The following is a 26341-nucleotide window of genomic DNA, read 5'->3' as shown; positions in this document are numbered from 1 at the left end:
TCTCCATCCCCCTACCCTGTCCATCAAAAGTAATCAGACAAACCCAGGGGAATGGAAATTCTCACATTTGGGTGGTCACTTTTTGTTAGCAGAAAGCAATGTGCTCTAGTGTGAAAGGGAACAGGGCTGATATATTTGGCCTTCTCATTTCCATAGCAAGTTCACAGTGAGTCAGGCCTATATCCAATTATGCATGCTATGTGGTATTCAAACATCATTAGGAAGACACAGAATCACTTAAGAATATGAACTTGAGGGTAGTGGACACTTCTTGTTTAATATGGAATGGTATGACCACACAAACAAGCCAGTGATTAGCCCAAGTAATCACATGGCATTTATCTGAACTGCTTTGATAAAGCGGTTCCTTGAGGAAAGGGGCGTGTAAATGCTACCTGCTCTGAGAGCTCCACACTGAGGACAGTCTCCACAGGTCTTATTAGCTCCAGATACAAGGTCCCCAGACAGCTGGGTATTCAGGCCCTGCCGTGCCCCATCAAGGCTGGTGTTGGGACTCAGAGCACAGAGGGACCAGGCAAACACACACTTCCCTTAAAAGACTGGAAAACCCCTTGTGTGCCCGACACCTTTGTGGGGGAAGAAAGAAGAACCTGGTGACATGGGTGTGGGGAGGCTGAAATGTTAATAAAGGCCCTCAGAGGTAGGCAACACCCTAGCAGTTGTGGCTGCAGGGGAAGGACGCGTAGCCTGCCAATGTGCTGAGGCCAATGTTGGGATTGCAGGAGATTCCTGGCTGCCTGAGTCCCGGGCTGCCCTCTGATCTGAAATCTGATGCCTCACGTTGGCAGGAGAACAGGTGACGGGGTGCGCTTGCTCCTGTCTGTGTCATCGCTGTATTATCTGTGGCCTCCCTCTTCCTTCCCGCCCACCCCAGCTCTGAATCTCTACTACAGGGTACAGGTCCAATCATGCTCCCCCACCAAAGTCCCCTTATCTACACCTGCCACCACTCCAGGGCTTCCAGCTGTCACATTTCTGACTGAGCGTGGCCCCAGGGTTGAGTCGGGCAATAGCAAGTCAGGAAGCCTTACTCCTCTCATTCCCAGGTAGCTGTGATGCTCATATTCGTCCCCAGGCTTCTGGAACAAAAAGGTGCCGTCATATCCAGTCAGGTGGCCAGCAAGGCCTATCAGCATCTGAGGAGAGAAGGAGAGGCCTCAGAGAGAAGATGCCTCCGCCCCCTGAACTTCCCTCCAGCTGCGCCCAGACCTTGGCTTCCCTTGACAACTGTCCATAGAAGGAGCTCCCACTGTGACATTTTCTCCAGCAGCTGTTGCAGAGCAAAGAATCTTTTGTCTACAGAGCTCATTGCCTGAAACAAATCCTCTCTTGTGTTAAGGCCAAGTTCTTGGGAACAGTGCAGACTGAGTATTTAGGAAGAAAAAAATCCCACAATTCGAAGGGCAGGGCCAGTGAGGGGCTCTCTCATTCAGCCTTCTTTCATTTGTTATGAAGTAAAACACGACAGCTCATGGGGGAGGCCATGGGCAGGGGCTGATTCCTGGGAGACTGGGCCACTGAAAAGAAAATGAGGTTCCAAGTCAGAATGAGGAGGGAGGAAAGTGGCCAAGTTGCTACACACCAGGAATAGAGAGAAGGGAAGAAAATGGGAAAGCAGAATGCAAACACAGATGCATTTCCCCAGAGGGGAAGAGAGAAGTCCCAGTGGAAACAATGCCAAAAGGCCTGGGACTGGTTTCTCCTACCGCCAGTATTCCAAAGGGAGGCCACCCGGCACATCCCAAAACAGAACAAATCAACTGTAAACTTAGACTGTGAGCTGTAAATCCTTCAAAACGTTCGAGAGGATCAGCCTCTTCGTTTCTGTCTTTCCTTGACCGTCAACAGTGTAAAATTTTCTTTTCCACACACGTAATCAGAAGCAGCTAAAACATAAAAACTGTCAGCAAATATGAAGCATCTGTAACAGCCCCAGGCTGCCTCGGCCTGACCCCTGTGCTCGGGTTCGGCTGTGTGGAGGGGCAGAATACACTGGCTGTGTGGAGGGAAAGCCCTTCCCAGCGACGCTGCTTGTGCGGGCTTGGATTTGGACCGCTAACCAGCTCACTTTTTCCTCTAAGTAGTTCTAAACACAGTCACTCTCTGTAGTTCTGTGTCAAGGTACAGAAGCCAAAGTTCAGCAGTAAATTATTATGAAGCCTTATTTAAAAAAAAAAAAAAAAAGGAATCCCAGGGTCCAGAAGTTAATTTAATATTAATTAATTTAATGTAAAGTAATATAAGGTATTGGGAAGACAGAGCCATCCGAATACCCAGGTGAACTTAAACTGACAAATGACAATCAAATGAATGTCCCTTCCCCCCTGGGATCTCAGAGGACAGACCCGCCTGGTGCTGGCATAAATCCCCAGACTTCCTGGCTGGTCTGGTAGAGTGAAGAAATGCACAGATGGTTTGGATCTCAGAGCCCCCCATACTAGCTCTCTGATCATAATAATCTCTTACCTACAGGTAATAAAACCTTCCTTGCAGATGGTTGTGAGGCTTAGAGGTAATGTTGTAGGCAAAACACTTAGCACTCTGACAAGCGTTTAACAAGCACTCAAAATTCAGCTCCCTCTCAGTTTCCATAAGGTTAAAAGTAGCCCTGAGCTAATTTCCTAACTAAAGAACTCATTCAAATCAATAAGAATAAGGGCAACTTACTAGAAAAATGTTTTCATAGAAAACAAAACACAGATGGCTAAAAAACATATGGAAAAATGCTCAACGTAATTCAGAAAGACACGCAAATGAAAACAGTGATATACCAGTTTTTACTCTCAAATTCGCAAAATTTTGGAAGTATGATCATACCAGTGCTGGCAACGATGTGACGAGAGCAAGCACCCTCATACGCTGTTGGTGGGAGTATGTAGTATCTCAGCATTTTTGCAGGAAAACTTAACAATGTCCAACACAAATCTAAATATGCATATTATTTGACTCTTTAGTTCAGCCACTGAGGCTCTTTTGGCTACACCTGCAAAACTACGAAAAGATAAATGTACAAGGATGTTCATTGCACTACCTTTTGTAATGGCTAAAAACTGGAAATAACATAAATGCCCACCAGTTGAAGAGAGGCAAAATAATTTATGGCGCAACTGTATAACGGAATAATCTACAGCCATGAAAAAGAATGGGGTACATTTTATGTATTGATGTGGAAAGAAGTTAAGATATATTATGTTTAAAATACAAGTTGCTCAACAATTTTAGCCTGATTCCATTTGCATATATAATGTGCGGTTCCCGTGTGCTAATATGTATGTGTGTAGAAATGCATACACACTTATGTTTGTATAAAGTTTCTGAGAGGATATATAAGAAACTGTTAATAAAGGTGACCCTGGCTGCCTCTGAGGAATAAAACTGTGAGGGAAGGTAACTTTTGACCTTTTATTTCCTTCTGTACTGATCAAACTTTGTGCTATGTGCAGGTATTTTTATTTCTTTTAAAAGTACCTATTTCCTTGGAGCCCCTGGCGCCCAGGGCTGGGACCAGTGTGAAGAGGCAGGTATTGGGGTCAGTACTGTAGGAGAAAACGTTCTACTCACCACGTCATGGGGCTTTTTGATTCTTGCGCTGACTTGGCCTCAGAACCTATGAAAGCTACGTTGCTTATCACTCTTTTATCCAGGTAGAGCACAGGCCCATCAGGAGATAAATTCGAGGGGCAGATGGATCACACTCTCTGGGGGCAGCCTTAGAAAGAAGCCTCACATTTCTCCCTCCACACAGGGGCCACATGTGAGGAAGGGAAGGCTTCAGCAAAAACAAATCAGCAAGTGTTTTCCACACGCCTTCACTGTGCTGAGCACTAGCAGACCCCAAAAACAGACAGGCAGTCCCCAGATGAAAGACTGGGCTAGGTTTCCTCCTCTACTGGCGGGCTGGGTCCCAGGCTAGCCCAGTGCAAATGTTCAGCACGTTCTGTGGCTTAATTCTACAGCGGTAACAGATGTACTTGCCCGAATACTGGGGCAAGGCAAGTTCATCAGGCAGTGGTATAATGGTTAACAGAGCAGACTCTAAGCCAGTCTGAACCTTACCAGCTGCCACTTACTAGCTTTAATCCCTATGGCAAACTACTTATCGTCTCTGAGTCCCAGTTTCCCCTTCCGTAACATGAGGATACAACAGTACCTACTTCATAAGGTTGTCCTGAGCATTATATAAGTTAATGCATCTAAAGTGACTAAAAGAGACTGTTCAATTGCTCCAATCTTATTGTTGTTATCTTATAAAGGAGACAGAAAGAGGCATTACATTTTTTGCTGCTTCTCTGGGCTCGGAGCTAATTTTGAAATAGGCCACCTAGGGACTCCCCTGGTGGTCCAGCAGTTAAGACTCAACGCTATCAATGCAGGGGGCCTGGATTCGATCCCTGGTCATGGAACTAGATCCTGCATGCCGCAACTAAGAGCCCACATGCCGCAACTACAGATCACATGTGCCACAACTGAGACCCGGAGAGGGAGGGAGGGAGGGACGAAGGAAGGAGGGAAGGAAGGAAGGAGGGAAGGAAGGAAGGAAGGAAGGAAGGAAGGAAGGGCCACCTATTCCACCTTCCTCTCCACCACTCCCACCTGCAGGGCCTTGCCCCTGGTCCCTACCCCATGCTCTGGTGCTTTCCCCCTAAGCCCACGTGTCACAGTCACCACCCCTGCCACCCCTCACCCCCTGCCTTCATCCCCAAGTACTCCACGCTCCAAGAACACTCCCCATCTTCATACCAGGCAAATTCCTGTCCCCTTAGTACCAGAGAGCTCAGCCTCCAGTTAGGAAGAAAGGACTGAGCGAAATGCCAAGGCTAATCCATTAGCCTTCTCGGGGGTATTTGTTTTTAAGAGAGTAAAATGAATTCTGATTGGTGGAATTTCTAATTGTACATCATGTGAAAGGAACAAGCCAAACAACGTGCACGCTGGGAACGGGGAGTGGGAAGGAGTTTCAGGCCCTCGTGGACAGTCAGCTCCCCTAAGCTATTTCTGCTTTTTATGCAACAGATTCCTTCTCTCCATCTCTTTTTTTTTTTTCAATTAAGGTAAAATTCATATACCATAAAATTCACCATTTTAAGGTGTACAATTCAGTGGCTTTTAGTTTATTCACAAGGTTGTGCGACCATCACCACTACCTAATTCCAGACTATTTCATCACCCCAAAAAGAAATTCCACACCCATTTACAGTCACTCTCCAATCCTCCCTCCCCCCAGACCCTGGCAACTGCTAATCTAGTTTCTGTCTCTGTGGATTTGCCAATTCTGGAAACATATAATACGTGGCCCTTTATGTCTGACTTCTTCCACTTAATATAATGTTTATGAGACCCATCCATGTTGCAGCATGTGTCAATATTTCACTCCTTTTTATGGCTCAATAATATTCCATTGTATAGATAATACCACATTTTGTTTATCCATCCATCAGTTGGTGGAATCTCTCTCCATTTCTGAGCCCAGAGGACTCCTAAAAACAGCAAAGGTTTCCCATGAAAGCAGCTGTTCTGGAATGTCAGGGAATTCTTTCTACAAGCCCAAGAATTAAATCCAAATCTAAGACTTGGCTCCAACTCTTAGGAGAGCACCGTCCTTCACCACACTGCTCACCTTTCCCAGAGGCGGGTGCACATCAAAGAAAAAGGTGCGGTTGATATAGTAACTTCCCATTTTTCCAAAGTGAGTTTCATCCCAACTAAAAAGAAAACAGAAGGAGAAATGAAATTCTTAAAATTATCGTACAACCCAAACAGCCTTAATAAAGCATGGTTAAAATTACAGTTAAAACCAAAGGTTATAAGTTTCAAGCAGTTAATGAGAAAATCTGGATTTAAAAAAAAAAAGCTTTTGACACAAGTGATTTGAGGAAGCAAGACATCAGGCTGTTCCTTAATCTTCATTTAGACAGCTGAGAAAGGCTAGCAAATACTTACCAACCAGTTTCATAAATTTAAGTTAAATCTATACTTATTCTGTATCTTGAGTTTCTATTTATTTTAAAAAGGCGAAGAGTTTCCTATACTGTAAAAAGTTTTGCAATAAGAGTTTTCTTCCAAGTCTGCTAACTTTTTTTAAAAAATAAGTTTATTTATTTATTTATTATTTATTTGTGGCTGCATTGGGTCTTTGTGGCTGCGCACGGGCTTTCTCTAGTTGCGGGCGCTACTCTTCGTTGTGGTGCAAGGGCTTCTCATTGCAATGGCTTCTCTTGTTGCGGACCATGGGCTCTAGGTGCGTGGGCTTCTGTAGTTGTGGTACATGGGCTCAGTAGTTGTGGCTCACAGACTCTAGAGCGCAGGCTCAGTCGTTGTGGCACACGGGCTTAGTTGCTCCGCGGCATGTGGGATCTTCCTGGACCAGGGCTCGAACCTGTGTCCCCTGCCTTGGCAGGTGGATTTTTAACCACTGCGCCACCAGGGAAGCCCCAAGTCTGCTAACTTCGAACCCTAAGACTATTTTTGCTACTAGAAACTGCATTACTCTTGCTGTTACAAACTACACTGTGGGCTACTGATCAGTAAGAGCCTATAGACCATGGTTGTGCCTGGAGTCTGATTTTGCTCCCAACCTTGTGATAATTAACCTGCTAACTATGAACTCACTGACCTTATTATAATGAACTAACAAGTATATAAAAAGTGAGGGCTTTCTTACTAAGTTAACAACCAGTCTAAAAACCTATCCTCATTATTTACAAATTATTTAAAAATTATTTTGCAAGTAAGTGATTCTAATACACTAGCTTTTAAGCACAATGCAAAAATCTTGTTCTTCTACACAACCACAGTAAACCTTTCACACCCTACATGGGGGCTTCACAGCGGCAGGCTAGTAACCCAGCAGAACCTGGCCATTTCTGTTTGTCAATCTCTCCCTGCAGCTCAGAAGAACAGTTGCTTTCTAGTGACTATCCATCCCCAGGTCAGCTTCTATAAGTAGTTATCACTGTCCTACAGAATAAGGGGCAAAACATGCTCTTACCAAAAATGCAGGGTCTTTTTTTTGTTTGTGTGTTTTACACACTGGGTCTAATAAACAGGCAGAAGGGTAAATCTACTTCTGCGTCTGCTAAGTACATGGCTTGACATGAAATGAGGACAGTGACATGGCGATGTCAAACAGAAAAATAACTTCCAAGCAGTGTGACAAAATACATTTGCAGAAAAAAGAGAGATCCGGTCCCAGCTCCGCCACCCACTGTGGGAGCATGACCTGGCAAAATCACTCACCCTCTCCGGATCTCTTTTCTCATCTACGTGATGAAGACAACAGTAGCATCTGCCAGTCCACCTCGCAGGGAGGCAGGTATGAGGTAACGCATGGGAAAGAACTTTACAGACTATGAAGTCCCACACATGCTGGGCACTATTTAAACTGTCCCAACATTTGTGGTTAGTTTTGAAGTCTGTTTGGAAACATATTGATAAAGGGGTGTAAGATTTTTACTTCAAGTAAAACTAGTAGCAATAGTCACGCTTCCTCTTGGCTTTTACTGCGTGTTTGCGGTGGGATGGACGGTCTTCTCTGGCTCTCTCTTGCTCTGCAGACCTTGCAGGCTACGCCAAGAATGCAAGGTCCTGGCTGCTCTTTACTCAGGCCACTTCTCAGGGTTATGCTTGCAGCAACCTTGAGGAAGACACCACGTCTCCCTCTGGGACAGAGAGCAGTCTTGTTTACTGCTTATTATAAAACAGCGGATTCCCCAAGATCAATACTCCTCAGCTGTGATTCAACCCCCTGCACGTGCAGGCATTCATCCAGACCCAGGGTATCACATGGGACACTGGGGACAAGGGGAACTGATGCCAACATACTGATGCTCATCCTGCTTGCTGTGCTGTGAGAAATAAAGGCCTTTGTCTCTGACCCAGGACTTTGTCTCCTGCCAGCATCCATAAAACACTGACAGGCTAACTCATTAGTTGGCAAGTAGCATAAAAATAAAACCCCAAACCCTGACAGTTTCGGTGACAAGCATAGGATGCTGAGTCATAGCTTTCCTTAAGAGAAAGGACAAGGGCCATCATGGACTGGGTTAGGGATAAGAGAAGACGCCCTGGAATCACGCTGGTGGTGAATGTTCTTGCCCAAGTGGTGGGGAAGGCAGGTAGTAAGAATCCCCCACTGTCCTGCCTATGAATGAGGTTGAGGGGAGAGAGGCAGGATTGAAACAAACAGTCTGAATGCTGCTTTGGTTCCTGCCCACGGCCTTCTGGGCAAAAGGAGGAAAGGATATAATCGCAACCCTGGGGCAACAGGCTAAGCAGCCCCAGCCAAAAGGCAAGATGGACGGGCTGATGAACCTAGGAGGCCCCCAAGCTTAATGGTGCCAGTGGTAAGGACCTTGCTATTCAACGCAGAAGGGCTGATGAATCTAGGAGGCCCCCAAGCTTAACGGTGCCAGTGGTAAGGACCTTGCTATTCAACGCAGAACTCTGGGTAAAATGAAAACATTGAAAGGTTCTCGGGTGAGCTGTGTGCTCAAGCCAAAGGTGTGCCTTGCTTAGAGGCTCAGAGCCACTCCGTCCCTCCGTGTCCCGTGATCCCTCCCCCTCTGGCACAATCCCAGCTTCTTTAAAGAGTAAGATGATTACAGGTGGGGCTAAGGTCTCCCTGTCCCTAAAGGGGGCTAGAGGCCATACACACCCATCCTAGTGTGGTGGGGAACTCTGGGGAGGAGGGGGACTCAAGCTCAAAGTCCTACTGGATACACGAGCACCCTACTCAATCCCTTGGAGTAAGAGGATTTGCTAGGCGCAGGGATTACCAAAGGCGCCAAGGACTGCAGGGAGGACCATGGCAGTGTGTACAGGGACTGAAAGAAAAAGCCCCTAAGCCCAGGTGCTCACCAGACACAGGAAAGCAGACTGGGAAGAAGTGGTGCCAAGCCTGCCGAGGGGCTGAAGGAGCAAAAGGGCCTCCTCCTGCGCCCTGCATCCAGCACGCGCCACACCTCCCACCTGGGAATGGCGTAACCTCTAGGTGGCTGTCATTATAGCTCCTGATGCAGGCCTATTAGACTTGTTAGTTGAAAGGGGAAAAAGCACCTAAATTCAACTGATAGGGTCTGAGCCAAGTTCCCAGTGGGGAAGGGAAGGGAAAGTGGCCTTGGGTAGGGCCCTTGCAACTACGGTTGTGTCTCCCACTGCTGAAGGCATAGTCGTATTTATCCCATATGTGTCCAAGATTATCCCATTGAGAGACTGCTAATTTAGTGAGAGGTGATCCTGTCCCCTCCCAAGTGGTCCTACAGAAATAATATAAATCACAAGACGAGAAAGGGACATTACAGCTTTAAAGATGGAATTTCAGGGCGGGGGGTTGGGGAGGGGGGCTTGGAGAGCTCCATGACAGCGCCATCTGCTGGACATAGGTACCAAGTACACACCCTTTTAAAGGGGCAACTGTCAACCTAACTACTAAGCTCTTGTTGAACTTGAGGGCCTGAACCATGAAGACCTTAGGACTCTTTGGCCTGATACTGTCACTTTGGGGTGGGTCAACTTGAAATCTATGGCTAACGACGGAAGGGCTCAACAAGCCTCGCTGGTGAAATGGAAGTGGTATATTCAAGTGTTGGCCCTAGAGGCATCTTGGTTTTTCAAGAAGAGGTGGCAGCTGCCCCTTTGGAAGAAACTATCTTCCACTCCACCGCCTGAAGCAAAGCCACTGACTCAGTGGGGTCTTGATTCCCAGAGGTTCCTCCTAATGTTTGTGCCTGGTTCACTGATGGTTAGGCTAAATTAAAAGCAGATGGTGTCCACAGGGCAGTAGCTATCATCGAGCCCCACTGACGTTTCTGGAAGACCGACTGCAATAAGGGTTGATTGGCACAATGCACTGAATTGAAAGTCATCACCCTTGCCTTAGACAATACTCCTAAGAAACAGACAAGTTATATTTTTATTTTCCCTTAGGCTTTTGCCATTGGCCTAACCATCTGGTGTGTCACTTGCAAGGCCATATACTAAGAAATGTAAAACACCCCTCTTCGGAGCCAAGAACTGTGGAAAAAAATCATGGCTGCCTGCCAATGGGCCAATCTGGATCACTCACGTAGATGCCCCCAGTAAGGGCCAGTATTCTGATAAGACGGATTAGAATCAAGCTGCTGATCAAACCTGCACCATCCAGACTGCTGCCATTGCCACCTGCATACGTCAATACACCAGGCATGGAAACACATCTACCACCATGGACTGGGCACAAAGTAAAGGACTAAACGTCTCCAAAGCAGAAGCCATTGCTACATTGTGGTAACTTGTGACTCCTGCCAAAAGTTGGCACGTTTGTCTTGCAGTGAAGGAAGCCACATTGCGTGGGGTACTGACCACTCCAAGGAAACTGATTGTACCAGGACTTTGTTCCGCATTCCAGGCTATCACTGGTGCCCCACTGCTGTTGACACCGTTTCGGGTTAGTGTTGATGATGCTGTTCCAGTCCAATCATCTGACTCTAGATATATCACTGCGGCCCTTGAGACTAAACTGTGTTGTGTTTTCAGCTTTCCAAACCATCTACAGTCTGACAATGGTACACCCTTTTTTTTTTTTTTGCAATGGCTGAATAGCCAAAAATCTGATGACATTCCACACTCCAGGCCATCCACGGGTATCTGATATTGTCAAGCACTGAACAGTCTTCTCAAAAAGATTTCTGAGTCAACTTCCCTCACCTTCCTCCTTGTTCACACATCTTAGTCAAGTAGTTTGGTCACCTAACTAGGTGTTCATCTCCTCTCGGCCACCAACTGGGTAATGATCAGAACAAAAGGGGTGGAAGGTTATAAAAACCCATTTTGAAAATTTGAGATTCTTCCTTGACTATTCCTGGGCTCGCCTGGTCTCCCCTAACAGCAATTCTGGATCAGCCTGGGGGTGCAGTTGGGGATTTATGGGATTCAAACTTAATTCCAGTTCAGTCACTTGGGTTTTCTTGTTGGAGTGACGTGGTTTCAGTGCATAAAGATCACCTGGTTGAGCACACTGCTTGTGAGGTCCCGCTACAGTGGCTCACATGGGCCAAGATGGGAGACATAATAAGTCTCTGTCAAGTTTCTGACAGTGCCCATGACAGAAAGGTCTGGATATTAGTATGCAATAGTTGGAGTAAAGGTGAATTTACAGGTACTAGAGTGGGACACACTGATTATATGGCAGTGGGAGGAAACAAACAACCTTTCCACCTGGGGAAGGAACATCTTAGGCCCCTGGAAATGTAAAGAGAAGGGAAACAATTAATGCTCTCTTTGCCTCCTAGGCCCAGCACCCAGCCTGGCAAAATACTAACACAGTTCAACTAAGTCAGTGGCAGCTGTAGCTAGCAATCTGACCTATTGCTGACTCTGTTATTCCACCATGAAATCAGAAAAACTCATGTGGACATGGCCGGTCTTGAACTATCCTCATGTCCCTGACGACATCAACATTAACTCCCAAACATGGACCTCCCTCGCATGTGCGCAAAAACACAGACTGGCACAACCTTCTGTTAGTATGACTGATATAAATTCATAAGCTTCTCCTGACACCCTAGGGACCTTACGTTATGCCTTGTATAGTGATTGAGGCTGCAACTATGCAGTGACTCTCGCTGCCCGTGGGGCTTAACCAAATCACTGTAATGATGATCTAAATCAAATCTGATGGAAATCCAAATAATATTTAACAAAAAATCCTGAACTGGAGTGATCTGCACCCCTTCAGGTAGTATATTAGAATGCAGGGAAGAATGTGCTGTGGAATGCCTTTCCACTGGGCATGGGAGTTGCTTTTTAAATGGGAGAACTCATTGTAATTATTGGCAGTGACATCAAAAATCAGAGGTCAGTCTAAACACCTGTGTACAGACTATAATGGATAACAGACTGGCCTTAGACTACATCTCAGCTAACTGAAATAAGACTTCCTGGTCCCTCCCCACCCCACTCCAGCACCCCGGAGGGCACAGGTTAACACCACAGGTTGGCCTCATCCTGCTGTTTTGTTTTGTTTTTTTGCGGTACGCGGGCCTCTCACTGTTGTGGCCTCTCCCGTTGCGGAGCACAGGCTCCGGATGCGCAGGCTCAGTGGCCATGGCGCACGGGCCCAGCCGCTCCGCAGCATGTGGGATCTTCCCGGACCGGGGCACGAACCCGTGTCCCCTGCATCGGCAGGCGGACTCTCAACCACTGCGCCACCAGGGAAGCCCCACCCTGCTGCTTTGACTCCTGGTGAGAGCAGCCTTAAATAAATGTTGTATGAGACAAACTAAATAGACTGGGTCCCTGCCTCGGCCAGGTTAATCAGAGTAGCCAATGGAGTTGCACATTCATGTGAAAATTTGCTAGAAGCCAAGAGAGTGTAAAATCAAGGAGTGAGACTGTTGGGAGAGACAGTCCTCCATGGGTCTCTTGTACTTCCACACATCTTGCTGGGTATGCGGAGAATGCAGGGCCTTGACTGCACTTTACCTGGGCCATTTCCCAAAGTTGTGTTTGCACCAAGCAGCCTTGAGAGATGAGGTAACATCTCTCTCCAGGGCAAAAAGTACGCTTGCTTTTTGTAAATTCCCCAAGCTTGTTGCTCCTTAGCTGCAAGGCAACGCACAGTGTGTGCAGTCATCCATCTGAGCCCATAGCGTCACCCCGTGGGACTTCGGAGCCATGAGAAACTGAATCCAATATGCCGATGTTCATCCTGCTTCCTTTGCTACGAGTAATAAGTTTTTTGACTCTGACCCAGGAGTCTCACATCTTCCGCCAGCACTCATGAAATAGTAACAAGCTAATTCATTAACTTCCAAGTAGGGTAACCCTGATAGCTTGTTAGCCTGCTTGCTTTTTAGTCAAGGAGTTCCATTTCTAACAACCTCTACACTTTCTCCTCAGTGATACTGAGAAAACATGGTATCACGTCTTGGCCAAACAAATTAACCATTTTCAAACTGTATAAAAATTTTCCTCCGAGCTGGAGACCTTTTAAGCTTTTTTAACGAAATCTGACTCCTGCACCTTAGTCCTACAAAATAAAGCCTTTAAGAAAATACATCCTCACAGGATGACCCCAGACCTGCTTCCTGGGACCCTTGTTATCATCCGTGGGCACACAGGTTGTTCTGGCTCCCGAGAATGTGGTACTCAGATAGGAATGTTCCCCTCCGTGGAGGTCTAAATCCTGCAGATTAGGAACTCAGGCCTTAGGAAATTCTGTACTAAGAATTTCCAATTCTCCTGGGTCAGTTCAAAGCACCTTTAAAAGCTACCATTTGAGAGCCAGGTGAGACGCTGCAGCATAACCTGCAAGACATGAAGACTGCTTCCTCAGATCCTAAGGAATCCCACTCTCACACACACCGAAGCAAAAAGATTTCTCTCACGGAGACTGCACCTGGGCAGAGGCAACCACCAGAAACCTGTTTCCCCTCCAGCGCGGCCCCGCCCCTCCGCCTGTGAATCCCGCCCTCTCCGTGCCTCCAGACCAATGAGAAGGCGCGCCCCTCCCTCCCAGTTGCCATGGTGCCTGCCCAGTCCCTCCCATCACTCACCAGATGTGCGGCGGCTGGTCCAGACGGTGGAAGCGGGTGGCAAAGGACATCAGCGTCACCAGGGCCAGCAGAGCCCACCGGCCGGGCGCCTCGAAGCGCCGCGAGCTCGGAGCAGGCCGTTTGGGGCTCCGCGTTGTAGCTTCGGTGGCCACGTCCGGGCCCACGGCCCTAGCAGCCTGGGACCCACAGCGGCCCCTCCGGGGACGCAGCTCAGACCCTGCCAGGCCTCCGCCTACGGCCGGCGGCATCCTTCCCCTCCTCAGGATGGCCCTCCGGCCCGCAAGCACGCTAGGTCTTGCGAGCCGCCCCGCCAATAAGTCACCAAGCGGCGGCTCGGGGTGCCCTGGGAAATGTAGTTAGTTCCCTACCCCGGACTCTGGGCTGGAAGGGGAGCGCGGTCGCCGCCCGGGCCGCTAGGAGACGGCTAGTGGCGCAGAGCATGACGTCCGGGCGGGCCGGGGAGAAAGCGGGCTCAAAGAACTGCAATTCCCAGCAGCGCCAGGACTGGGGGCGTGGCGGCAGGGCGGGGCAAGCTAGAAGAGACCTTAAAGCTCATTCTAGTCCAAGCCCTAGCTTTACCGAGACGAAAACGTAAGTTCTGACGTGTCGGGGTCTCACTGGGCCTGAATCGTCGACGACTCGGAGAGTCGCAGGCGCGAAGTTTCCTGGCCTGGAAGAGGGGTCGCCCAGAGTGCGAGATGCAAGTGGGGAAGGTCTGTGTCATGCATCCGGGGAGAGAGGCTCTACTTAGAAACAGGGAGAAATCTTGGGGGGCGGGGTCAAAGGTGAGCCGCTCGGCCCCGCCCACAGCTCCTACGGCGACTCCCAGCATGCAATGCGCCGCGCTGGCACCGCTCTGCACCTGCGCGCTACTCGCTGTGGCCTGTGATCCCGAGAGGATTGGGCGCGAGGTGCAAGGTTCTCGTGGAGAGTACCCGGCTTGGTTTGGTGGCTGTACCCTTGCTCTTCATCTGTCTGTCCACCCACCCCTAACCCCACTCGACCTGCTAGGGCTTCCAAGCGTCGTCCCTCGTCTCCCTGATCCGCACAGCCCTGCCGGTCGGCCCGGCAGGTCTTAACAGTTAAATGGCCTTTAAGGGTTGTTTGCATTTTGAGAGAGCGCCAGGGGCGAGGGGAAACTGTGGCATTTACAGTCATCATAATCACTTGGGGACCTTATTACCAGTTTTAATTTGTATTTCCCAAGACTAACCCCAGAACCACTGTTATCAATCTCTATTAAAGATTTGGAACAGCTATTGTAGCTCAAAGGAAGGTGGCAGGCCCATGAGGTGAGATATAACATCACTTTTTTTTTTTTTTTTTTTTTTGCTGTACGCGGGCCTCTCACTGTTGTGGCCTCTCCCGTTGCGGAGCACAGACTCTGGATGCGCAGGCCCAGCGGCCATGGCTCACGGGCCCAGCCGCTCCGCGGCAAGCGGGATCTTCCCGGACCGGGGCACGAACCCGTGTCCCCTGCGTTGGCAGGCGGACTCTCAACCACTGCGCCACCAGGGAAGCCCTATAGTATCACTTTAACAGTGTATAGCCCTCCCACTCCCAAATAGGAGTTTAGGAGTCTTTCTCGAAAATCATGTGTAAGAGGTGGTTTTAAAATAAAATCTGCTAGAGTGGTGAGAATCCATATTTGAATTAAAAACAATTCCTCCAGGAGTGGTGATGAAACGGATATTTTACTTGGGCTTAAAATTTAGCCCTACAAATGCAAAAAGGAACATGGGATGGTTTATGAAGTTATCATTGGTAAGAGAAAGATCAGAGACCGCCCTCCATTACATCTCCTGATGGCCCATAAGTAAGAAACCTGAGGGCAAGGCATTTACAGTGATTCTGTGGTCACCCTTAGTCTAGGTCAAATGTGTAACATTTAGTAATTAGGTAAGGCATTTCTTTAAGGATTCTAAGCTGATGTCTGCAGCTCTCTAGTGGTTCCATTCTGTTTCAGTGTAGCTGCCTCTTGGCCCCAGGGGCCCCTCCAGCCTAACCAAATAAGGAAAGGGATGCACCCTGGAACAGGGTACATCCAGTTGTAGCCTACGAACTCTTCTCCCTCCAAGAATGCCTGCTGCCTATCACTTGACCTTTGTGCCAGAACTATCTTCACTTTCCCCACGAAAGTTGCCTTCAGAATAGACTGGAACTCCCAGGGTCAGGAACTAACTTGGGAGCGACTGGGTTCCCACTTGTGCCCTTGCCCACGTAGAAGATGGAGTAGAAGATGGAGTTGGTAGTTCAGGGATGATGAAAGCAAGGTCAGGTAGCAGCTTGGTGAGCTGGGGCATACAGAAGGGAGAGCGAACTTGGGTGAAATGTCTGTAGTCAGAGGGATGGTAGACAAGGGTGATCTAAGAAATTCTATTGAGTTCTCCCTCATCCAAAAGGCTACATATGTGTCTGCCAGAAGATTCATGAGTGCTAATTACTGGTAACTCTGTTCTGGGTTCTGCTTTGAAATGCTGGTGACCAAGAAGCACCAGAGAAATTAACTTTGAGTCCCCTAAACTTTAGAGGAGAGGTCACACACCCTGCTGCCTTCAGGGGCCTCAGAGTAACAAAAATGAGAGAAGTGGACCAGGTGGGGGCCATAGCAGATCTGAGAGGGCATGCCCTCTCTAAAAGGGGCCATTAATTGGCTCTGATCAATTTTGCTCCTCAGGAAACTGAGTTCATTATCTCCAGATTTTTTTTTTTAATAAAAAACGGACAACAGGATTTGTATATGAAACAATGTGACTTTTAATGTTAGCAATGAATTGAAACATTTTAAATACAGTATAGACCAAACAGAACACTGTGGGCTGCCAGCTTATGACCTCAGCTTTGGAGTCAGTGGGCATATTCCCCAGCTATTTTTTTTTATAGATTTTTTTTTGACGTGTACCATTTTTAAAGTCTTTATTGAATTTATTACAATATTGCTTCTGGGTTTTTTTTTAATGTTTTTTGGTTTTTTGGCTGCAAGGCATGTGGGATCTTAGCTTCCTGACCAGGGATCAAACCCACACCCCCTGCATTGGAAGGCAAAGTCTTAACCTCTGGACCGCCAGGAAAGTTCCCCCCTCTGAGTCTGGCCTGAGTTTTCCAGATGCTATTTTTATGAGATCAGCTGAGAGTCTGGAGGACTGGTGGGTGGAATGTTGAAAGAGATGGGCACCAAAGTGCAGAAAACTAGATTTCCTGGTCTTTCTGCCACTGTTGGAAGGAAATAAGCTATCATTTTAGGGCAACCCTTCATTTTACAGATGAGGGAGCTGAAGACTAGAGAAGGTAGGGATTTGTCCCCAGTCATGCGGGGCTAGGTCCTGCACTGGGACCAGACTCCCAGTATGCCAGCTCCTAGCCCACTGCACCACATGAACTACTGCTTCAAAACCAGGCCTAGCTGTCTGCCCAGGACACCAGACCTGGCTCCACCAGGAGCATAAAAAGCTTTCCCCAGATTAGAAAGAGATGCCCTTTCTGACCAGAGTCAAAGTTCTCCTGATGCCTGTTTAGACCAGCTTCCCCATTGGCTCATGGGATCCACTCCTTTAGGGTTCCTCCCCCTGCCCCGCAGTTCTGTGGGAGGGGACATTCCCTGAGAGGCCAAGGGTCACCACATCATCATGGCTGAGTCTAGGAAGGTAAGGAGGGCACCTGCAGTCTGGCTGCCCCTTTGGGGGCCCCCTGGACATCAGGAATGCATGACAGCACAGTTTGGAGCTGAGGGACCCCACATGACTCCCCAGGCCTCTAACCCAGAGAGCTCTGAGTCTGGCCTGACTTTTCCAGACGCAGGCCTGAGGGAGGAGGCCTAGCAGGCTGGGAAGAAACAGTGCTGGCTTGGAGACCCCTGGCTGGGAGCTGTTGCCTCCCCTCCAGTGGGCTCCTGGGGCTGAGAACCCACCAAGCATGGGTTAACATGCGTCCTCGTCTTCTCTCCTCAGCCCATCCTCTATTCCTACTTCCGAAGCTCCTGCTCATGGAGAGTTCGAATCGGTAAGAGCTGTACCTCCACCGAGAGCTGGAGTGGGGTGGTATGGGGTGGAGGGAGGCCTGGGTGAAAAGCCTCTGTCAGACAGGGCACCAGCCACAGCATCCCCAGTCTCCTGGAGCCCTCAGCCTCGAATGGCACCTCCACCTCGGAAGTCCAACTAGAGGAAGGGGGGAGGGGTGTTTTTCCTCTTGGGCCTGCCACCTCTCCCACTCTGCTCTCCAAAGCCCCTTAGCAACCATGCTTCAGGCAGGCTCACAGAATCCAGAGATCCTTGGTAACTGGCAGGGAACAGCTGGCCTTCCTCAGTTCTTATCTTATTTGATCTGGCAAATTAAACAGAGCTGGCCAGGGTGGACCCCAGAGGCTTCGGGAAGGAGAAACTGGGCCCTCTGGTTTAGTCCTGGTTCGACCCTTCTGTCCCTCAGCTTAAGTCAGCCCTCGGCCAAGGTCATAGTCGTAGCAGCTCGTACAGAAAGAGAACGGTGCTGAGTGTTTTTGTGTACATGACTCCATTTAAACCTCAACGACCCTGGGAGGGAGGTATTATTATCATCACCATTGTACAGGTGGGAAAACTGGGGCACGGGGAGGTTAAGTAACTTGCCCAAGATCATGTAGCTAGTAAGAGGCAGGCCTGGAATCTGAACCAGCTAGCCTAGCTCCAGCTAGTCCATGCTCTTTACTACGCTATGCTGCCTGTCAGATGGGGAAACAGGCACAGAGGCTGACGTTACTTGTCCAGGGCCACACAGCTAGCAAGTGAATGTGATGACATTTAAACCCAGGTAGCCTGCTGCCAGGAGCCTGTTCCTGACTCGGAAGCCATCCTCATGACCCTCCCCCTCCCACAGTCACTTGGTATTTGCTAGAATCAGTAGGCAAGAGCGCTGGGGTGCCCGAGGACACATTTCTCTAAGAAGATGGCCTCCCTGGGCCCAGAGCCTCTGCCCTGACGGGGCCAGACCAGCAGCGCGGGCACTGTCTCTGCAGGGCCACCACGCATTGGCCTCCTGCCTGGCCCCGACCACTTCCACTCTCCAGGGTGGAGCTGACCGACGCTGAGAAGGAGCCCCGCGTCTCCTGGGCTGTCTGCAGGCTGTGACACGTCTTGCGCTCCTCCCCTCGCTCATTTGCCTGATACCGGCCATCGCCATATTTTAAGGCACAAGTGTGCACACTTACACACACAGTCTCCTCCACTAGGGTCGACCGAGTGTTTTGCCCTCACCATGCTGGGAGGAAAAGATCAAAGGAGATGGAGAGGAAATCCAGCCACTGGGAGTCAGCAGATGTGCTGAGGTCACCAGAGAGCCCTGATGCCTTGGGATCTGTAGTCAACAGCCCTGAGAACGGAGAGAATGGATTAGGAAGGGGTTCTCCTCTAAACAGAACAAGAGTGTCCTCTGCCTGTGTGGGCCCTGCGTAGTCACTGAGCACCTTCCCTTGGCCCTCAGATGACCTTTATGGAGGAATGATTGCATGTCTCCAACAAATAAGCCCTGCTTGCCACTGGGTAAGGTCCTGCCAGGGGCAGAGATGAAGGGGACATTGCCCTGCTGTCCTCCAGGAGCCCTCAGCGGGCCAGGGCACACACCCTCATAGCACCACCTAGAGGCATGAGAGGTCCACTGGGGATACAGAGAGTCCAGGGGCAAGAGAGGCAGAGCATCATGGCCCTGGGGTAGGGGAGCGGGTGGTGATCCAGGAAGTTCGGAAGAAGGCGACAGGGCTACCCAGCAGTGTGGAGAAAGAAGCCTCCTTCCCGCTCGTCACCCTGGGAAGTGTGGTCAGAGGCTGTCACTGACTTGTCTGCTGTCTCTCCTAGCTCTGGCCTTGAAAAACATGGACTATGAGACGATAACCATCAACCTCACAAAGGATGGGGGGCAGCAGGTAAGGAGGCTGCCCCCAGGCCACAATGTAGGAGTCAGAGGCCTTGGAGAGGGGCCCGGCAGGGGGTGCAGACTTCTGCAGGCAAGAAATGAGCATGCGCCCTGTGGTCCCCATGGCCAGAGGAGGCTGCTGGCCCTGCCCTGTGGGACAGGGCGGCCAGCTGTGCAGCAAGAGGAGCCATGGGAAGGACCCAGGTTCCAGGCTCCGCACCACAGCCTGGCCTCTCCATGTCTGGCTCCAGAAGTGTGGGTGGTGAGCGGGTCCTCGCCCCATGCCAGGCCCTCTGGATGTGCCTTGGTGACCACATATAAGGTGCAGGGACAAGCACATAGCCTGGCCACTGGGATGAAACCTGTATCTCAGCAGCCACTGGGGTTCAGGATACTTCACAGATCCCCCAGGTGTCACCCTGGGCCTGGGAGCCAGGGCCTTTCCCAGGGGAGGGAGGTACAGGTGGGCAGTAGGCGAGGGGCTTCCTGCTTGCCAGACTCTGCTTTAGCCAGCTTAGGCCAGGCTGCCCAGTCCACCAGGGCCTTGTCTCCACAGTTCTCTGAAGAATTCCAGGCCCTGAATCCCATGAAGCAGGTGCCAGCCCTGAAGATTGATGGAATCACCATTGGCCAGTCAGTGAGTGGCGGCTTTGGGAGGCCCCTCATGAGCGTGGTGCCCTGGGCAAGAGGACCTCGTAGCTCTTCCTTGCCTGTGTCTGCCCAGGGCACCCAGCTCTCAGCAGGGATGAGCGGGGGAGGGAGGAAGGTTGCTTGCTTGCTTTGGGAGGTGAAGGGAGACTCAAGCATATGGGGGACTAAGTTCTGTAGGACAAGGGTCCAAAATGATCTCATCTTCCTGGGGAGCCTCTTGGCTTCACAGGGCTCAAGGGGAGGATGGTAAGAAGGGTAAGAAGGGGGGTGGTGACGATGGTGGTGTTGGAAGTGGGGGAGGAAGAGGAGTTTACAGTCCCCCCATGGTCCCTGCCTCACGGCTCGCCTCCGGACAGCTGGCCATCATTGAGTACCTGGAGGAGACCCGGCCCACGCCGCGACTCCTGCCTCAGGACCCAAAGAAGAGGGCCCATGTGCGCATGATTTCCCACCTCCTGGCCAGCGGCATCCAGCCCCTGCAGGTGCGGCTCCCGTGCACTTTCTCCCTCACACGCCTCTCACCCTCGCATCCCCACACGCATGCACTCTCCCCTCCGCATGCACGCGCACCCTGGCCAGCCCACCGTGAGGTGCCTTGCGGGGTGGCAGGAGGACAGAGGGGATTCTCAGGGGCTTGGCCCTGTCCCCTGTGGCAGAGGGAGGAGGGAGGCCAGAAAGCATCCACTCCCTGGGACGCCAGCCGCCTTCTGGGAAGCCCCAGGTTTCCAAGGACACGTCCAGAGTTGCCAAGGTGGGGAAAGGGCCAGGTGGCAGGGAGAGGCTGAGCAGCGCATGCCCCCGCCTCCCACCTTTAGCCAGAGCAGCCTTCCTTTCACCTGTTCTGTGTCATAGATTGGGATTCTCCTAATATTTTTTTGGTAAGTTTTCACTGGTAAAACAAAAAAGTATTAAAACAATTCATCTGTTTAAAAAAAAAAATTCATCTGTGCTAATCCCTGACTTTGCAAGTAAGGAAATAGCCCAGAAAGGTGGAGTGACTGCAGTCACTCTAAGTGTGACAGACCCCCTGACTGTGTATCTGTGGCCCCCCCGCCCCATGTCACTTTTTTTTTTTTAACAGGAAGTTGAAGCAGACAGACATCCAAATCTCCTGAAAGCCAATCCTATGTGCCTCCCCCATGCTGCCCTCCCCAACCCTGTGTCACACTCCCTCTCCTCACAAGGGACCATGTCAGGGAGAAGCATTGGATGCAATGGAGAGAGGCCTTGGGTTGTGCCTCCACCCTTACACATCTCTGCCAGAGGGATAGGGGCCACGAGGGCAGCCAGAGAAAGTGGCCTCTGGGATCGTCACCTCCCTTCCACCTCAGGCCCCACAGGGTGGGAGCTCACAGGGTCCAGGGTAGGACAGGTGTACAGCCAGGGACACACGGGAACCAAGCTCACCTGAGGGGACTTGGCTGAGTGCGCGGCTCAGCCTGGCTCCCAAAGCTCATCCCAGAGTTTTCTTGGGCTACACAGAACCTGTCTGTCCTGAAGCAAGTGGGACCGGAGAACCAGCTGACCTGGGCCCAGCAGGCCATCAGTTCTGGCTTTAACGGTGAGTCCTTGCCCCTGTGAGCTGCCCCTGGTGACCTCTTAGAGAAATGGCCCTCACACCGGGGGCCCTGGCATCTGGCAGCGTCCCGGGCTCTTTGGCCTTGGCAGTGGCATGGATGAGGGTGGGGGGGCAGGGCCGAGGAGGCAGTGGGCTGGGCAGAATCCAACCTGGCCTCAACCCCTGGCACTTCTGGGAACCTCATGCCTGAGGCCTTTTGGAGATGGATGGCCCAACTTCTGCTCCATTGCCCACTCCAGGCAGGAAGCCAGGGCCAGCAAAGTGTCAGCACATCGGTGTGAGAACTGCTGCCTTGGCCAGTGGCAGGCCTTGTCCCCTCAGAGGAGGGAATGGTAGCTGAACTTGCAGAGCGCAGGGAGGCATCATCTTATCCCCATGTGCCCATCACCTCTCTCCAGATCTGACTGCCGTGTTCCCTCTAGCACACGCTCCAGCCTGCCACTCAGATAGCTGCCATGTCATAGCTATGCACCAAGGCCCAGAAAGGCTGCTCTCCCCTTAGAGTATTCATGTTGCTTCCCTCCAGCTCTGGAGCAGATCCTGCAGAGCACAGCGGGGAAGTACTGTGTGGGAGATGAGGTAAGCTCTCCCCAGGCCCATGGGGGTGGCCTCCTCCCTCAGGCCTACCTCAGGCTGCCACTGTCTTCCACTTAGACTCAGCTACCTCCCTCCAGCCCAGGGCAGGCACAGCTCAGAGAGCTTCCTGAGGAGGCAGCTGTAGCAAGGGTGGGGAGTCAGCAACCCAAGGTCGTCCTCTCTGCGTTAAGCAGAAGTTAGCTCACGGGGAGCTTCTCAGCCCCTTCCTGGTCAGCTGCCTCAAGAGGAAGTGAGTTTCTCATTGCTGGAGGTATTCAAGTTGAAGACCTCATCTCTGAGATGAGGAGGTGGTCCAGCCATCAGATCAGGGATCAGACTAGGTGATGTCTCCATTCCCTTCCAATGCTAGGATTCTAGGATTCAGGTGCCCTTGACTCCTACAGGCTAAGGCCCTGGCTCTATGGTAATTCTGGTTCCAGAGTCCCCCACCTGCACCCAGAGGCTTTCCCTCCCTGCTGGGAGCCCCCACTAAGTGCCTGTGGTGGCAATTTTGAACAAGCACAGTAACATCCACTAAGGCAATCGAGCCTTCTCTGGCTACCCACAGTTGGTTGTCAGCGCAACTGCACTGTAGCCTGGGAGAAGCGCTTCAGCTGCAGGGACAGACCCAGCCAGCCCGGGGAGATGAGGAGGGGGTGGGGCAGTGGGGGTGGGGTAGAAGAGCCAGAAGCAGAGGGGAATGCCAGGGGCCAGCACCCCAGTGCTGTCACTGGTGGGAGTCTGGGGTGCGCACCCTGATGCAAGCCCGCCCGACCCTCTTTGCAGGTGTCCATGGCTGATCTGTGCTTAGCGCCTCAGGTGGCAAATGCTGACAGGTAAGAGACAGCCCTGCCACCCTCCCTCTTCCTCCTGGCTCCTCCCCTCAAAATGCCCAGCTGCCTCCTACAGTCAGGCCCTGACTTCATCGACTGAGGTAGCATCTCACGCAGACCCTCCCCCACTGCCCCCAGCAGCCACTGTGGCCGTAAGAGACAGGCAGAAGCCGGGGTAACACCCTTCCCATGCCCACTGCAGCCCAGGGGATACCGCACAGCCCCCACTCCTAAGAGGAGGCGTGTCACCTGGTGGACGCCCCTGCAAGAGTCCACTCCAAGAGCCTGCTCTCCCCAGACATGGTGTTTCTGTGCCTGGCAGTGAGCTCTGCCTCTGCTTTGCTCCATCAGCCCTTCAGGAGGGCACGGATGAGAACCTCTCTGTGGAAGGCATCGTGCTGGGCACTGTTAGGGGTATGGAAATGTGTGACACATTCCCTGCGCCTGAGAAGCTTATGACATGGGTGGGGAGATGATCTGTATATAAATGCCCAGCACTGGCCTTACACATAGTAGGTTGTATAGACAGCCATGGCCTGGAATAGGAGCAGTAGGAAACTGAGATGCCAGACAATACTGCACAAGACTGTCCCTCCCCAGAGAGCTACCTGTGAACAAGGACCCCCAACCTGGCAGGGCTGCCTTCCTAGGCCTTCCCTGGCCAGCCCCAGGGACCTCATCCAGCCCCGCCTCTGTGCTTCCCCCATCGCCTGCAGGGCAGTCTCCCTGGGCCCCTGCAGACCTTGGCTCAGGGGGATGTTTCTCTGCCACAGGTTCAAGGTGGATCTCACTCCCTACCCTACCATCAGCCGTATCAACAAGTCACTGCTGGCCTTGGAGGCCTTCCAAGTGTCTCACCCCTGCCGGCAGCCAGATACACCCCCTGAGCTGAGGGCCTAGCTCTCAAACCGCGCGCCACTTGTGCAGGGGCCGGGAGCGGGTGCGGGAGCAGAAGCTGCATGGGCTGAAGAGGCCTGGAAGCCAGCGAGCCTTAACTGGAGAGGTGGAAGACCTGAACTCCTAGCCCTTGAACTTGAACTCTAGGCCCTGGATTTGCCTTCCCACTGAAACTCCTTCTGCCTCAGCCCCTTCATCTGTCACATGCGGGCAGAATGGGGTGGGAGAATGCCGGGAGGCGGGTAGGCAGGAAGTCTTCATGACTGTGTCGCGGGCAGTCATGAAGATGAAGTGAACGTAGACTGAAACGTATGCCGAGTTTACCAGAGAGCCATGAGGAAGTCTGAGCGCCTCTTCCCGTCCCCTCGACTGTACCTGACTCCAAAGAATGCCCACACTGAAATCTGGTAATTAAACTAAAGCCCAGGCCCCCGGGTTGTTCACTTAAAGCTGAGCTGGGTTGCAGAAGGTGAACACTCTTCCTAGCTGGAATCCCTCTGTGTCTGGACCAGGAGAGAAAGCCAGCCAGCCACTTGCCCACTCTGTGGTTGGCCTGGCCCCTGGGACCTAAGGGCAAGGAAGAGAAATAAGCCCAAAAGCCTGCCTGAGAAAATCAGACAAGATCCAGAAGAGAACAGGTATAAGAAGCAGGAAAGAAAGCCTCCTGCGACCAGCTGAGTGCCCAGGCCTGGGAGTGGCCCCGTTGCTCACTTCCATGGCAGCACTGAGGAGACGCTGGCCCGCTCAGCCCAGTCCCTCGTCTTCAGGGGCAGCGTTCTCTGGAGCAGCCGCAGGATTAGGCGCTTAGGATACATCCACGTGTGCGCGGTGCTGGGAGCTGGAGGCAGGCTCCTCCATGGGCAGTATGAACAGCTACTGACCAAGCTAGCAGGAGGCCAGCCGGGTAACGGCTTACCTTGGGCTGCCCTGGAGGGAGCAGGTCCCCATGCCTGGCAGTGCTCAGCCAGAACCAGGATCACCTCGGGCAGAGATACTGTAGGGAGATGCGGGTCACTTCTGGGAGTGAAACAAGATGACATTTATGTTCCATATGTGAGATTTCATTTCCCCTGTGTAGCTGAGGTTTAAACAAGGAATTAAGATAGATGTGTCTGGTCCAAGTGGAAGCCACCTTTCTCGGCCATGAGTCCCTTTTCTTTAGCTCCAATGCCAGGGCACCTAGTTCTCCCCTCTCATCCCGGGCTCCTTAGTGGCCTCTCCTTCTCTCTTGGATGGCCTGGGCTCCAGGCTCTAGAATGACCAAGGTGGGCCACTCTTGTTCCCAAGGTGAGTTTGTCCTGGCAGAGCCCAGAGAGAAGCCCAGGAAGGTAGAGGAGACACAGCAATGGTGAGGGATGCTGTGCCTGCCCTGCTGCCATCTGGACCTTTTCCTCAGATTACTCCAGACCTGCCTGGCTGCATAAGGCTCACCTGGGCTCTCACCAAGAAACCTTGACTTGAGATAAGAGACTAATCTCCTCAGCTCAGGGATCAGTAACCGTCACCTGACTTGGACTTTTGAAATTGAAGGTGATTCAAGCTCCTGTGGATTTTAAAGAGAAAATGAACTCAGGGGAAAGGAGGGAAGCCCATACTTCAGGCTGTGCTCCTACAGCTCCCACGGCAGTGTGCTCCCTGGCCCTGGAGAGACATGGGCCCAGCCAGGAGCAGCGGGCAAGCTGCAGGGCTAGCCTTGGCCAAACGGGGCGCTGCCACCACTCGCCCAGATTAAGGAGGCAGCTGGCTCTACCTGTCACTAACAGGTGCCTTTGGGAGCCCAAATAATCCAAAACAACTTCCAGTAGTGCTGAGGTTACCAGGTTCCCCTACTCCTCCCTCCTCCCAGTCTCGTTTCCAGGCAACAGAGGAGCACAGAGACTTCTGGGAAGTACAGGCAGTAGATAGAATCCACATCTAGGACAAGGTACAGGCGCAGAGACAACCTGAGACCACTCCCCAGCCCTGAATGGTTCTATGGGGAACTAGGTATAATGAGCGGGCGGACTGGGGTTCTTCCTAGAAGGAAACCATCTGGTGGCTGTCCTGCTCCAGCTGCTAATGCACGTTCCACTTCCCCCCACTCAGCATGCAGCGAGCCCTGCCAGGGGACTCCCCGTGCTGGGAGCTGGCGGGTGTGGCTGTGTGACTGGGGATATGGCAGACATGGCCCCTGCTCTTACTGAGCTTATGTCCCTCCACTTATTCCTGGAAATTTAACTGGCCGTCTCTATCTCCACCCCTCAACATCATGGGCCTGTTGCCTATCTGCTTGTCTGTCTGATATTAATTTGGTTAACCTGAGGCTCCATCAGCCATCCTAAAACTGGTGGCCAAAGCTGAGTTGGCCACCTTAAAATTTAGATTTTAAGGAA

At 51.3% G+C, this 26341-nt stretch overlaps 2 protein-coding genes across 4 annotated transcripts in view; one reads left to right on the top strand and one right to left on the bottom strand.

The window, feature by feature from the left end:
- The window catches only part of POMT2 (protein O-mannosyltransferase 2), a 47783-nt gene extending 33777 nt beyond the window's left edge, over positions 1-14006 (bottom strand). Inside the window, exons 1-3 of the mRNA XM_060004133.1 lie at positions 13554-14006; positions 5639-5723; positions 1053-1157 (exon numbers count right to left, since the gene is read on the bottom strand). Of these exons, the coding sequence (XP_059860116.1) occupies positions 1053-1157; positions 5639-5723; positions 13554-13801 (438 nt within the window). The 5' untranslated portion in view covers positions 13802-14006. The remainder of the gene's footprint in view (positions 1-1052; positions 1158-5638; positions 5724-13553) is intronic.
- A 115-nt stretch (positions 14007-14121) lies between these two features.
- GSTZ1 (glutathione S-transferase zeta 1) lies at positions 14122-24397 on the top strand. 3 transcript variants are annotated; one of them, XM_060004135.1, is made up of 9 exons: positions 14122-14266; positions 17501-17552; positions 19376-19443; positions 19990-20070; positions 20441-20566; positions 21567-21645; positions 22190-22242; positions 23026-23075; positions 23846-24397. In XM_060004135.1, exons 1-9 carry the CDS (start codon positions 14252-14254, stop codon positions 23970-23972), a joined length of 651 nt encoding a protein of 216 aa, XP_059860118.1. In that variant the 5' UTR covers positions 14122-14251; the 3' UTR covers positions 23973-24397. The 3 variants fall into 3 exon arrangements, with proteins under 3 accessions (XP_059860118.1, XP_059860117.1, XP_059860119.1); XM_060004134.1 differs by lacking the exon at positions 14122-14266 and adding an exon at positions 17131-17197; XM_060004136.1 differs by lacking the exon at positions 14122-14266 and adding an exon at positions 18754-19063 and having other exon boundaries at positions 17538-17552.
- The last annotated feature ends 1944 nt before the right edge of the window (positions 24398-26341 follow it).

This window comes from Delphinus delphis, chromosome 2 (assembly GCF_949987515.2).
Source record: "Delphinus delphis chromosome 2, mDelDel1.2, whole genome shotgun sequence".
Lineage (NCBI taxonomy): Eukaryota > Metazoa > Chordata > Mammalia > Artiodactyla > Delphinidae > Delphinus > Delphinus delphis.
The sequence above is the reverse complement of the archived record's forward strand: the minus strand, read 5'-3'. Positions and strand labels throughout refer to the sequence as shown.